The sequence below is a fragment of the Solea solea genome, chromosome 1, assembly GCF_958295425.1.
Source record: "Solea solea chromosome 1, fSolSol10.1, whole genome shotgun sequence".
In the NCBI taxonomy this organism is placed as follows: domain Eukaryota; kingdom Metazoa; phylum Chordata; class Actinopteri; order Pleuronectiformes; family Soleidae; genus Solea; species Solea solea.
Window position 1 is genome coordinate 29921208 of NC_081134.1, and position 15715 is coordinate 29936922.

Genomic DNA, 15715 nt, shown 5'->3' on the forward strand with positions numbered 1-15715 from the left:
CATATCCATTTGTATGCTTTTCCAGGACAGTTTCACGTATAAATAAATTACAAACACTAGCATTAATCTAAGATAAGACAAGATAATAATCCTTCAACTATGGGGAAATTATAGCAGACAGAGTATAAGAGGCGAGGGAATAAATAGAGAGCATGCATTATGCTGTAGATACCATAAATTATAAAGTAAAAAAAGAGTTTAATCAGAATGTTGTATTATTTACAGATTAGACATTGTGAGTGAATTCTCATCAGGGACGTTGCTCTGATTGCACTGATATTGCACGGCGTGTGTTTATCACAATTACATGAATTAAAGTGAGGGAATATTGCACGTGGTCTACCGAGAGCAGTGCTGTGATGTTTTAATGACATTTAATGCAAGACGGGGTTTTTTTAGTTTCAGCTCCTCTTAGTCCTCTACTGAGAACAGAGGAGAGAATATCCACTCCCCACTGTCAAGCGGGCGTCATTTATTCAAACCGTTTCTGACACTCAGGGATATTGAAAACACCATGTATTCAAGTTCACCCGTCTCCACCTCGCTATTATGTGTGTCGGACCGTGGGAAGGAAACTAACAGAGACACATACATTCCTTTTTCCCTTTGAGGAGTTTTAACTTCTCGTTGAATGAATGTCGAGTAACCTTCGACACGGCACCGACGTGCAAAGTGATGTCGAAGAGTAACGTCACAAAGACGCGTTTTCTTGAACTGTATGTGAGTATGAAACTGAGGCTCATATTTAGCCCTCTGAAGATGGCAAAAAAAAACAAAAAACACTTTTATATGCTTCTTCTTCTTCTTCTTCTTTTTCTTCTTCTTCTGGCCTCGGCAGTTCTATGATGCCAGTGGGTGTAGACACCTGATTTGTAATAGGAGTAAACTTTTACTGTCTCTGGCACTAGCAGATGTCAGTGTTTGAGCAGCGTAGCAGAGGAGGCGGCGAGGGGGGGCACACACACACACACACACACACACACACATTATTTCCATTTCCATCTTTCTTCAGCTGTAAGTGATAATGAAACAATGCAGTGTTTGTTAATATGCAGATTTCTCTCGTCGGCAGCAGCAGCAGCGGCTGTGATCGCGACGATCAAAGCCGGCTGCCTCCTCTGTTTGTTGATCTTAAGGGTCAAGCCAATAAGAAGCCAAGCGGCCTTGAAGTCCACACACATCAAAATTGAATAATGTCATGCCTCTCGCTTCAGGCCTGACTTCAGACAGAGAGCATATCAGCCTCTTGCTTCTGGGTGGATGAGACATCATTGGGTGGGTGAGAGACTACATAAAAGACAAAGGATGTGAAGAGAGCTCTGTGTTTTTCCTGTCCGACGCGAGGAGATGAGAATTTAACGAGTCTGACTCCGGTTGTGATGTCTGCTTGTTCGCAGGTTTCTTCCACCTGAGAGTTCCCGAGTCTTCAGCAGTGGGTTCAGCCGTGGGGAGAATCAAAGCCCATGACTTGGACATCGGCAAAAATGCAGAAGTGGAATACAACATTGTACCCGGGGACGGAGGCGCCATGTTTGACATCACCACTAACAGCCACAACCAAGACGGGATCATCATTCTCAGAAAGGTATGGGAGCTTGGAAAATAACTGAAATATGGCACTTTTTTCTCCATGAGGCAGTTCTAGCGTAGTAACTGGTACATCCCTTTCTCTGACGAGGTTCCAAGTGAGCTTAGCCGATACTAAAATATGTGACGTAGACAGACTGCTGGCCTCTGAGCGTCGTCACTGGAAGAGTCCGACACAAGAATCAAATGTCGAACTGTAGATCAGTTAAAAAGACTTTAAAATCCCTGAAAACATGTGTTAATCTCCAAGATTTAGCACAGGAAACGTCTAAAATCTCATTATTTAACAGAGGAGTCTTGTGTATTTAGCCACAGCACTGCCGAAAGTTGGCAATAGTGAGTCCGAATCATAGCCCTCTGAACGATTCGGTGAACAAATCTTTTTATTGAACTGATTCTAATGATTCAGTTCCGCAGAAAACAACTGCTTTGACCGTCACTAGTTTGTCTCGCGTATAAAAACAATGACAACCACTGCCCACATGGAGGAGGAACCATGTAAGTAACAGGAAACGACGTGCAGAGTGAAGAAGAGCCCGTGCTACAGATGAACTGTAGAATGGAAAAGCGCCAATACTTAACTCATCTGCAAAATCGCACATAAAAGCGGAAATAAATGCAAACAAATAAAGGCAGGCTGCTAATCTAGGTTGGGAGGAAAAGGAGGAGGGGGATTAAAAATCTACATAATCCACATTTCCACAGCACTGATTCATCCTTTACAACAAATGAACACATTCGTTGAAAGCTCACCCTCATGAGCAGAGGAGGACCCGCCTCTTTGCGGAGTTCTGGCTCCTGATTGGACAAAATGTTGTGGACTACAGGAAAAGTCCTTTATATGTACAGTTATTGCAAGGGTCATGCTTTGCAGAGGCTGCCATCTTGTGCCGCCTTGTTTCTACAGAAGCCCGGACGGCAAAGAACTTAAGTTTTTTTGTGTTTAAACATCTTTTAAACGGCTGGGACTCATGCGACCGTCATCAACTGGAGGAAAAACTCTAAGTGCTTAGAAACATTGCCATAGTTTCTGGTGTGTGAAGGCCACTGTAGCTCCCTGATGTGCAATCAGGGAGTTGGATGTCAGCAATTCAGTCTCAGATGCAGAAAACAGGCGAAGACAAAGGGGGACATAAAGCAAATACTGTATAAAAGGCAGATATCGAAGGGTTTTGAAATAATCACGTTATCACACAAAAAGAAAGAAAGAATGAAAAGAAAGGACTATATAAATACTATATAAAGCCTACATCAGCAACTTGCAGGTGGGCGTTGCTGCACTCCTGGCACTGCGACATCCCACAGGTGTGTTCTGATCTATGTGTTACATTTACAACCAGACACTTCCCCAGTCTCACCGTCAGTCCCACAGGTATAAGACTGGAAGCCCTTAAATTCCGCGGTTATGTCTTACACGTGTTTGTATAAAGCAGCAGCAGGAGGAGCAGCTTTCAGACATTAATGTCAAGAATAGATAAGATAAATCGTCGGCAAGCAGACACTGGAGCGTCTCGTCTCAGCAGGACACGAGGAGCGAACCTTACAGAGCCTGAATTTGTGTCATGTCGCGCTCTAACTGTTCGTCTCCCCGTCCGTTCGTGTGCCTTAAAGCACAGATCAGAGCCGAGGCCTTACTCTGAGTGACTGCGCTGCAACCAAGCATTCACTCAGCTTATTTACTCGTGTCATACGTGTGTTTTTCTTTTGCTACGTAGATTAAAACATCCAGCGCCGAGTGACCCACAGCAAGAGATTGTGGACTTTGAAGCGCAGTAACAATATCTTATTTAATACCGACTGTATCGCTCCGTAAAGCGACGAGAAGCACCAAAGCGTCGCCGATATGAGACGAATTTATTACTCCTTCAATAAACCCCCTTGAGATCTTTCATCTCATTTTAAAAAAGAGGGGACCCAGTACTCCTCGAGGTGAAGGTCATTACAGCCGTCAAACTAAAATTAGACGGAGAAATAGAGCAGTCCAGTCAATGTGTGCAATGGAGCTACTAAATAGCCGGACTATAATAAGACTTATCACACAATCAATTATTAAATTTGGCCTATATATTAAAAATTATAAAGCGCCCTGCTCCCAAATTCAGTTCATTAAGTAATATCATGACTGTAATATCCTCGGGACCTTTAATAAATGAAAGACATTCCATTTAATTTTTTTTTTTTTTCCCTCAAAACAAACTCCACAGAACCAGTTCTTAGCTTTAATGTCAGGACACCGAGTGGAAGGAGAGCTTTAAACCGGCGCCGTGACAACACGTGGTTGTTGTTTATTGTCAAATATTCATGACTGATAGGTTTATATGACGCTAATTTAAAGTCATTCATGCACATTCTCTGCTGGGTTGAGCTGTGGTATAGTTAAAGACTTGAAAACCCATTACACTCAAAACCAAACCCATTCTTTTGCCCACAAGCCCGACTATGGATATTATTTCTCTGTAGACGCTGAGAGCATTCAGCTCAATGACAGTGGGTGGGTAATGTGCATATTTAAGTGCCGCACGGGGCAGGAGGGCATGAAAGAGTCACGCCACGGTCTCGTTAAGGTTTCAGCATCCTTCTCCTCTTCTTCTTCTTAAAAGGTACACCGGCTTTTAAAAGGCACTGCGAGTGACACAGAAGGGCATCAGTTAAATGATTGGTTTGGATGGAATTGTCGTTAAATAACCTTGTTGTAGTCATATTTATCTAAATGTAGATGTGTCAAAACACTGAAAGCCAAAACAGGTTAGTAAACGGTCAAATATTCATCTGCTTTTCACCACTGGCACATGCTAAGGACGTTGCAGCTAAATGGTTTGTATTTAACGTAGCACTCTTCTCGTCTTGATGACGAGAAGAGTGCTACGTTAAATACAAACCACAATGAGTACATTTCCTATCACTCGTCTTTCATACCCATTCACAGCCTTGGAGTTGAAAGATGACTCGCTCTGCCGCTGAACGACCTTCGCCCCCCAAAGCTGAATGGTAAACACAGGGACACATGATGTTTCTAAGTTGCATCAGTAAGTTGTATAGCAGCAGGTGATAATGTAGCCGACAACAAATGGAAGACACTGCGGTGTTGCCAAATTGGGGCGATTGCTCTAAGGCGGCGAGGGAAGCTCAGCTTCCTCTAAAATGTCAAAGTCAGACATGTACTGTGTTGCGTTTACATTTGAGTGCTAAACGTGCGCTAACACGCAATCGGAACGTGTCACGAGTTTGTTCAGAATCTGCCGTTTATCACGGGTGACCCGACCGTCTTACCCGATTTTACGCCTCTGCATTAAAGCGGAAGCTCAGCTTCAACGGTTGACTGTACGAATGCGATAAAAACGTCACTTCCAGGGAAGCTCGGCTTCTATGGGAGTCAATGGAGCAGTGGGCGGACGCAGGTGCTGTGCTTCTGCGCGAGGATTGGAGGAACTGTCTGAAAGGCACACTTTTAGTTTGAGAGCGTTGCAGAGACATAACACGACAAAAGTCAGACTCTTTTTCTGCCTCATTCCTGTGTGGATTTTGCGAGGGAAGTCCGTAGACAAATAGCTGTTGTCAGTTTTACATAATTATCACGCTTCCCCCGTTTCAAAGACCACGTTGCTGTTGACGGCGCTAATTTTATGCTACAGCTGGTGACATTACTGATGACTTGCGTGTCCGCCTTTGATTCACGTGGCGCTGCATCGAACAGTATGCATACATCATATTGAGTGTGATTTATATTGATCTTATAAGATTACAGAAATCTGTAGGAGGCAACTGTGGCTTGGAAAACGCCATGTTACAGTTATCGGAAACACAATACTTCATATATATATATATATGTATATACATATATATATATATATATATACTGTATAAGATGAATGTTTAGTTAAGTCTTGAATATTCACGCCCACACACCGAAACAAGAGCTGCACATACACTTTCAGGCTCTCTCTGGTGTCACAGACTGAGACAAAAGAAGCACCTGCACATTGATTCCTTCACTACACCCCTGTGGTGGGTTTAAATGCCATTAGTTGTTGGTGCTATTGAAGTTGAACGGGAGAGGGGGGAAAAAAAAGGAAAAGGGAACTGCAGTGTAATGCTAAGTTTGCATAATGCAGCAATCACAAAATGTCCCCTCGATAGGGCAACGACCACGGAGGACAAAAATGTAAATGTCAGGAGCTGGAGTCGCTTTTTCTAAGCGACGCTCTAATGCACAGATGAGATGGATTACCTCTGTGGAATGAAGGCGCTGTTTATTTTCCCCAAAGTGCTCTTTGAGATTTGGGTACAAAAATTGAGCCCCGGAAGATTTGTGTCAATACTTCTGAAACTGTATAAAAATGCCTACGCTGGCAAAAAAAAATGTGAAATGAAATGCAACACATAAGTTACCATCATGTCCAGCTGTCTGTGAGACAAAATGGAGAAAGCCTCAAAACCCCCTTTTGCTTATTTTAACCATAAAACGGCCAGAAAAAGTCCTTTGAGTAAGTGCTTGAACTTACTGCGTGTATAAAAGAGCATATTAACAGTTTAAGTAACAAAAAATGGAGAGATTTTGCATTTTAATTTTGAAATTTGAACAGTACAAAACACACTTCCAATAGATTGTTTTCCAAAATGTGATAGTTGAATTCTATGCCCTCTGCTCCGTTTCTCCACCACTCTTAGTGTGTCAGTGAAATTACCATAATAACCATGTGTTGCCGCCGATACACTCGGTGTTAAAGGATTAAAGCTCCAGAACAGGACTTATGTCGCCCCCTTGGGGAATTCTGAGTAATTACAATGATGTCACAATACATCCATGTGCTGCAGTACATCAGTAATTTTGCTGCTCCTTAAACCTCATTTTTTTTTTAGCTAAATTTCAACCTTTAACAAATCACTGCATGCTGCAAGTAACAAAGCACGGCTTCACTGGGAAACATAATGTAATGGACATTCATTCTGTTTAAAAGGGTACAGACTACAGCTTTACCCGAGTAAAGTTTAAATCTGGGAATAGTGACATGCAACCTATGCTTTTACATTTGAGGTTGAGTTAGAAGTCGACCGATGTGACTTTTTCCACAGTCGATTTTTAGAAATCAGGGCAGCGAATTGATGAAACAAACACAAACAAGCAATAGCTTAACTTCAGAAACAACATATTGAACAAAAACCTTTGGATGGAAAGTAAAGTTTTTGAGATCAATTTGTAATAACTGGCTCATATAATAAATAATAATTGACCAAAGCCGCTTAATAAAAATATGGCAACTATCGTCTACCTCTAAAGAGAACACCACTCATCAATTTTATTTAGCAGCACACCACATATAAATTTACCTGTCCAACACTGGGGGTGAAAAAAAAGGGACTTTCTCATTAAATCTGGCCTTTTTTTATGCAAATAAAAATGCACTTCATGGAGTGGGGTAATTTATCTATTTTTGTCATTTTTAGACACGGCGAGTATTTTTCATCCGATTGCAAACGTCATCCCCAACAAAAAAAAAGAAAAAAAGAGGTGCAGTCAATTCAAATTATTTTTTAATGTCGTTAAGGGTGCTTCTGCGGTTTTAAAAAAATAATGCAAATCTGCAGCTGTATTTTTTTCTGATCTTTCACTCTCAGGTACTTGTTAACTGGTACATTTTTAGTTCACGCCCCGGCACAGAAAAAGGTTGTGTGATTCTTTGATCCAAAAAAAAATATATTCAGCATGAGCGAGTAATTGATTCCCGGCTCAGTGTGAGAGAGAGAGAGAGAGTGCGCGAGCCTTCCTCCGCGTGTGTGCACGTGTGTGCACAAGCACACACGTGAGTAAATCACGCATGTGTACACATCACATTATATGCCATGAATTAATGGCGCTTATATGGTTGCAGCTATACATCAGCGCGTAGTGACCTTCTTATTTGACACTAATGGAATAACAGAGAGACACGGAGAGCAATTATGATGTAAATGAACACAGTTATTTGTTTGTGTCATGTTTACACTGGGCGGACGGTAAAAGATGCATCTTTCCCTCTAATTGTTTTACCTCCACATAACAACAATGAGGCAGCGTGATATAGAGAGTCCCCGCACAGTGGGACCTGGCTTCACAATAAGCCATTGTTGATTACAGGGTATAACTGACCAGGCAGCCCCCCGCGGTGCCATTTATGAATACAACATGTGAGAGTGGGGATTTCAGCAGGATGTGGACGATGAGGAGAAGGGAGAAGGGAGAAGGGGGAAAGAACGAGCCGTGCTTTGGAGAAGGTGTGGAGGAGGTGGTATAGAGCTGGAGATGAGTTGTTCGCCGTGTTCCCAGAATACTGACCCGCCCACAGGCTTGTCTTATTTCAGATTGGTAGAATATCCCCAGAGACAGGTGTGCAAATGTGTGCAGACAATTTCTCCTCTCCACCCGTCTCCCTCTGTGTGTTTCCCTCTTTTGACTTGCCAGACACACACATGCAGGTCTGCGCGGCTGTTCTTCCGAGGACACGGCAACCGGATTCCATTCATTTTGGACAGCTTAATAAACAAAGCAGTGTTCCCAAGCTTAATCTGAGCCTCATTTAGAACCAGGTTTTGGTCTCGATGAGGACTACAGATCCTGACAAGCTCAGCCTTTATGCCAGAAAATATCATAAAGCGGTAACAAAATACGAGTAACATGCAGCAATCCTACTGAGGACACTCACAGATGCAGCATTCCTTAGTCTTTACCCTTACCTTAACCACCACAGCTAAGTGTCCCAACCCAACCTTAAAACCAACTTTTAATAACCCATAAACAGTCATTTTTAGGTGTGACAGTTGTTTTTATATCATCATGAGAACACATCATAGACATTATGCATTCCCTATCACCTAACCCTAACCCTAAAACCAGGTCTTAACCCTGAAAAACCTCTTTAAAGTTGTGGGGCCCAGACAAAATGTCCCCACAAAGATAGGTTTGTACATTTTTTGGACCTCAAAAAGAAGAATTGTCCCTTACCTTAACCATAACCATAATGTAATGTAATGTAATAACCAGTCAATACCATACCCTAACCTTAAACCAACCAAAATTCAAATCTTAGCCCTCAACTAAATGTGAGGTTCTGCCTCCTTAGGACCAGGTTTGGGTCTCCATGAGGACTACAGGTTCTGACAAGCTCAGAGGTCACAAATACAAGTAAATACACACATCTACAGCAATCTAGATGGTTTTTGTTCACACACAATCTTGTTCTTATATCGTAGTAAGGACGCATCATAGACATAATGCATTTCCCCTAACCGTAAAACCAGGCCTTAACCCTGAAAAAAAGCCTTTAAAGTTGTGGGGACGAGACAAGGTCCCCACAAGGTCAAATTGTCCTCACAAAGATAGGTTTGTATGTTTTTTGGACCTCACAAAGATATAAATACAAATATATATATACACACACACATACAGCTATTCTTTTTAGGGCACTGCATTGACTCCCATTCATGTGGACAATTCAAATCTCAACTCTCAACTAAATATGGAGGTTCTGCCTCCTTAGGACCAGGTTTTGGGTTCCACGAGGACTACTGATCCTGACAGTCAGTGTTTATGCCAGAAAATGTCCTACAGAGGTAACAAATACAAGAACACACACACGCACACACATCTAATAGAAAATAAAAACAGCAGGACAGGGACGAAAGCGACATTGTACACAGAGCAGAATTTGGCAGACTCTACATTGGAGACTCAGAAAGGTTGGTTATGATAAGAGGATCAGGCTGAGTAATGGGTTCAAAGGACGATCATCTGTTTCCCAGTCTGCCGACACAGGAGGAGCAAAAACAAACACACATAGAGGCACAGACGCATGGGGAGTGAGGGGGGCCCCCCCACACGTCACATCTGCAAAACATAAGATTATAGGAGACAATAGGTAAATCCATTGATGAATTCCCAGGGAAATGTGCAGACAAATGTGAGCCCACAGACAAACATCATGTACATGGAAAGAGCATGTGTGGATACAGATGTATTCAAAGAGGACAGGGACTCACACACTTTTACAGTGAGGGAACAAGATCCTCAAGTTGTCTTATGTGATATTAAGTAAAAATACTACTAAATACTGTTACTGTAAAAAATTCACATATACACATATTTTTTACTTTTACATTTCCCCCAACTCTCTTTGTTACTTGTTACTACCAAATATAATCAGAAGAAGAAGAGTTGGTATTATGGTCTGTATTTATATAGAGCTTTTCTGGTCTAGCAGAGCCAGCAATTGAACCCACAACCTTTAGCCACCATGGCTCAGTCCTAAATCCTCACCTTTTTTAATACTTTTAGTTCTAAAAGTTAAGTACTTTTGACACTATAGTAAAGAAAATTAAAGATACTTTAAGTATTATATTGTACTATTATTATGCTATATTTTGTTAAATAGTTTTAGCCAAAATGTTTCCAATTAGTGCTGTAATGTAACAAAATACAAATACTTTGTTACTGTACTTAAGTACAAAATTCAGGTAGCTGTACTTTTGCTTTGTTATTTATATTTCTAGCAACTTTTACTACATTTCCTCGAACTATCTTTGTTACTACCAAATAAAACCAGGAGAAGAAGAGTTGGTGTTATGGTCTGTATTTACATCGCGCTCAACAACACATATCGACTAGCAGAGCAGAAGAGGAATTGAACCCACAACCTTCCAGTTGAAAGACAACTCACCCTACCACTGAGCCACCATGGCTCTATCCTATTTTTTTTTTAATACTTTTAATTCTGAAACTTAAGTAATTTTTCATACTTAATGACATTTACAATAAATCATGCCAGTCATTATACTTTAAGGCTTTTAATATTATTAAAAAGTGACTTCAACTTCTACCAAATCAATCCACTTAACAGTAATGGTCTGTACACTCAAATTCACCCATTCAAACCCATTCACTCGCACATGTGTACAGTACAGCACTTGTTTCATCCACATAATTCCAGCACAGCGATCAGGAGCAAGTTGGGCTTCAGGGTTTTTGTTTTTCCCAGGGAAACGTAGAGTAAGTGGAGTCTGGAATCAACCCCTCCACCTTCCGTTGTAATGCCCATCAACCAAAAGCAAACAACAACTCCCATGATCCCACGCTGCTCCCCAACGTCCTCAAACTAAGTCTTTTGTTATTGTCTTGATTGAGAGACCCCCTAGTGGCAAAAATGACATACTGTGCGTTTCAAAGAAGCTGTCAGTCAAATAAAAAAAGTAATTTGTCCCTTTAAACATTTGCGTATTTTCCTCCCGGAAGAACAAAAGACGGCAACATACAGTATGCGTAATCCAAATTTGCTCTCAGCGTAAGTCGGACTCTCAAAGGACGGCGTGGTTTGATGGCAGCTTGTAACCGCGCGCTCTCTGCTGGCTCACATTCAGCGAATCCATTTTAATACACGAGACTATAACTTTCCACTGTGTCACTTTACAGTGCAGCCGTAGTGCATTGAATACAGAGCGTTTGCTGCAGACCTCTGGCACTCATGTCTCCACAAAACACTGTCACAGAGAGTCACTGGCAGGCATTCAAAAAATAAAAAATAAAAAAAAATAGACAAATAAATAATGTAGAGAAGTCAAGTCAGGCAACTTCTCCACTTCAAACCGATGCAGATATTCATACATAAAGGAAAGGATCACAACTGTTTGATTTAAGAGAATATCACAGCCATTGTATGCCTCTTTTTCTTCTCTTTATTTACTTGTATTCATTATTTTTGTTTTATTTGTTCACAGTATTTGTAAATATGCATCCATTTTGTCCAAGTGCTTAAGAGTGCAAAACAATGTTGGTGACAGACTATGAAGGAATCTACTTAATCAACTTAAAATTTAAGATAAATCAGATAAATGAACCTGAAAAGAAGATCATTTATCAAATAAAAAGACTATTGTGTGGAATGGGATCAGGGCCACATTTATAAAAACAAAAAAAACAACAACGTAGAAACAAAACAAATTAATTAAAGAATTCTGAGAAAAAAAGAATCTGAGATTAAACTCAAATGCTGAGATTGAAGCTAGAATTCTGAGGAAAAAAAGTCAGATTTTATGATAGAATACTGAGAGAAAAACAAATTTGAGATCTGACATTAAAGTCAGATTCTAAGATTAAAGAGAACTCTGAATTTTGACTTTTATTCTCAGACGAAAACAAGAAAAATCTGATTTTAAAGGTCGGACATGAAAGACCTCAGTAGATCTCAGAAAGGGTTTTTCAGATGTTTTTTGTTGTTGCTTATTTGTCGCAGTCGTTGAACCTGCGCCAACGAGATTACATCGCTGTGTGACTGCAGACACATGGTGTTTGGAATCATACGAGCCGTCACAATGTACCAAGTCAAGCTCAGCCAAGGTTGAAAAGTACAAAATGCAGTCAGTGTACGAGGGGTTTGCGGTTGTTCTGTTTTTCCCCAGAGTTATTCAATTTTGTCTTCTTTAAGTGATTGCTGTGCTCACTGTGTCCATAATTACTCCGTCATTACGGTGCAGTGCACTCCCGTCATTTGTTTCAAGGGTTTAGATTAAGAAGCAAAGATTATTGAGGGGATTAGACAATCTTAGATGCACATTTTATACTTATACTCTACAATAAACTAGTCATGATATGATGTTGTAGCAGGTTTTTGCGACTGGAAAGTGCTATTTAAGGAAGCATCGCTCTAAAAAAAAAGAAAAGAAAAAAAAGGATGATTCATGCGGCTTGCAAAAGGCTCCATGTTCTCTATTCCCAAAGCGCAGCATGTTGATGTGATTGCTGTCACGGCGAACGTGTGACATTTAAAAAAAAGTGCTTGTGCAAACTGATAAACATTGATAAACATTTGCATCGGAAAACAAATGCTACTAATTGCCTCCACTCAAAGATTTAGCCTCCCCCCCTCCCCCAAAGTCAGAGCTATTGGCAGAACTGGAGTCAAGAAGCCTTTTCATCCTCCCCTGCCATCAATTAAGGACTTAATTTCACTAAAAACCAGACAGTGACTGCGGCCTAATTTCTCCATCAGAAATGTCATTACCGAGCTGTTTGAACAGTAAATCATTTCATAGTGGAGTGGAGGCCATTACTGCCTTTCAGTTTTGCCGAGATACAAGCAGGAAGTTAAAAAAAAGGAAAGGAAGGGAAAGGAAAAGGAAAGGGAAATATGGCCAAAAGGAGAAATTAAATGAACAGACTGCTAACCTGACTGAAGGGCCAGAAATCAGCAATGAATGTTGGCTGAATACTAAAGAACACAACACGCTCTCGGCTAATGCAGATTACAGTTTACACGAGGACACAGTCATACATTCCAAATCGTCTCTACCTTGAGAAAAGTGTCTGAGAGCCATAGGTAATCTCTATATTGGGGTAATTGCAGGATATCGCGCCTCCAGAGTGATAGCCCTTTTTATCTGGAAGCTCGCGCAGCTGCATGATACCACGGGTCCCGCTCACAGACAGGAGTTGAGACTAATCTATTGATTATAGTGCTGAATGTTCCAGTGGGAGGTGAAATGAGTTATTTTAGGACCCGGTGTGAAAGGAGCCAAACGCACGGAGGGGAAGACAGAGACAATACCTCAGAACAGCAGGAGGAGCAGGTGCCCCGACGCCGAGGAATAACACCTCACCAAGCAGCCCGAGCAGGGTGCGGCGGGAGAGTGCATGTGCACGTCTGTTGCTGTGGGGAGGGGAATTAGTACGGAAAGAGCGAGGAGAGAGAGTGACAAAGAGGAGGCTGAGGAGGTCGCGCAAAGGAGTCGATGAAGTGCCTTCCCACTGGTGGCCCGGGGAGGCGAAGGCGTAATAGATTAAACTGGTATCTCGGGGCTCATCCCATGGTGAGCACAGTCCTATTAGAAGAGGCAGCGTGAGTCTTTCACAGTCACACAGTCCACTCCACTGCAGTGTGGACAGAGCTTCTGGCAAGGCGCTTGAATGGCATTCCAGCGTTGTGAGCATTGGCGTGTTGGGGGTGGGGGGGGTTGCTTGGAGGCAGCAGAGGACACAAACCGATGATGTGACTGATGGCAGCACAATAAAGTGAGCATCTCTTTCTGCACAGTGTCAGAACCCTGTGGTATTAAAGAGGGGGGAACATCAAATGACTCTCTGATGCATGCATGCTTTTCTTTGCTGATGATAAGCTCATTGTGGCCCGCGGTCAGTTTGACGGCTGATGGCACAAAGCCAGTGAAAGGTCTTTGGCTGTCAGTCACCAGATCTGCAGTCAGTGACCTTTCATTCACAGAAATAGAAATGTGAGGCCAAAGTTATAATTGCCAATCGGCGCAATCGGGGTGAATATCTTCACACTGCAGTCCAGTCGCAGTCCAAAAATAATGAGCGAAGCTTAGCTGGCATTGAGACTACTCTCCCAAACAACATCCAAATCTTGTCCTAAAAATGACAGAATTCCAACAAGCCCCACCGGGTCCTAGCCCAGAAACCAAGCCCGAAATGCTGCCCCTTGGTCCATTAGCGTAAATGATCACGGTTATGCTGCAGAAGTCGTCCAGATACAGAGGTCACACTCACGACAGCTTATCTGGCATTGTCGGCACGATGAGAGCTTTACTGCAACCCAACAGGCTCTGAATCTTTAGTTTCCCCGATGATGGCCACCACCATCATCATGCGGGTATCGCCCTCGACAGAATTGAGCACCAAGCCTCGTCCCATCTTTCTTCTCCCTGGAGAAATATGTCGCCGCAATTGGAATTTGCGAGTGATATTCTAAGCATGTTTTCTTTCATTTTTTTTTTTTTGCTGAGCTTTGATTTGCTCCCGGAGGACGAGACATGTGGAGTGGGTGTTAATGATTCATAAGTTGCATTGTAAATACATAATACGTGTGATTGAACGGATTTAAGGCTGATCACACATTAAACAACATTTGCTGTGTTTTACTCGCCGGCGTCTGCAAGGTTCAGCGCAAACAAACAGAATTAGCTCGCTATTGACTCACTGCGCCCGTGATAAAGGATCTTCGGGGGGAGTCTGGATTTACCCATGGGTGTTAGTAAAGTACCGCCCCCCCCCCCGCCCTCTGTATCAGTGCCAGAAAAATATTGAACTCTGCTGTAGTACTACTCGAGTGAACACACAAACAACCCGAGAAGCTATTAATTATGCATATCAGCCCGCTTTCCCCCACAAAAATAACCAGCGCGCTGAAAATAAACTCAACTCCGAGGTAACATTCAATACCGAGTGGAGGAAAAGCAGAGAGGAAAGGACAAAATAAAAAGAGTAACATCTTTCTGTTCATATTGATTTTCTCCCAAAAGCTGCAGTTGACACCATATTTTACTGTAAATTTCACGATAACCTTTCAGCATAATACAGACTGAGTGAACTTTCTGCTCCTCCGCGAGGCTCCGTCTTCTCCAGACATGGAGTAAATCTCGCTGATGGTGGGAGACGGGGACCGATCACAGGACAGTTCAGGGACAGGACGCCTAAGCAGCAGCAGCAGCAGCGGCACCTACACTAATTATTATACATTATACACCGTAATTGAGTGATTTATGAATATTTTCTGGTTTCTTTGCTCCATATAACAAAGACATCGTTCAAGCTGAATAATTTTGGTTTGTGGAAAAAAAGGAGACGTTTGAGAACATCATCATTTCCAGGTTTGGGTCTCATTTTATGGACCAAACGTGTATATTATAGATCATAAAAAACAACAGAACATTACTACATGAGACAAGAATAAGTTCCAGCATATATTACATTGGCACATAACAGAGCAATCATATACAGAGAGTTTCATTTGCAACTTTTGCTATTTGCTAATTGCTTTTTTTTTTGTTTTGCTATTTCCATAGGAAAGCGATAATTGCTCAGTGTTGGTTGCAGGCAAAAACTGAGAGACGGCTTAATGAGATAATGCATAATCATGAGAAATGTGAATGGAATGCTTGCTTTATCTTAATCGAGTTGAAGTGACACTGCAGTGGGTGCAGGTGTCTCAAGAGAATATAGCTATACATTATCTTTCAATAGACTCCACAATCCAGCCAAAGTGCAGCGTTATCGCATTAAACTTCACCAATAAGCAGAAGTAGTGAATTACGTTTACTCGCATTACTGTAATTGAGCAGGACAGGTGAACGATGAGGACATGTGACA

General features: G+C 41.8%; 1 protein-coding gene across 1 annotated transcript in view; it reads left to right on the forward strand.

The window, feature by feature from the left end:
* LOC131470627 (cadherin-12-like) overlaps positions 1–15715 on the forward strand; it is a 133932-nt gene that overhangs the window by 80876 nt on the left and 37341 nt on the right. Inside the window, exon 6 of the mRNA XM_058646575.1 lies at positions 1398–1585. Within this exon, the coding sequence (XP_058502558.1) occupies positions 1398–1585 (188 nt within the window). The remainder of the gene's footprint in view (positions 1–1397; positions 1586–15715) is intronic.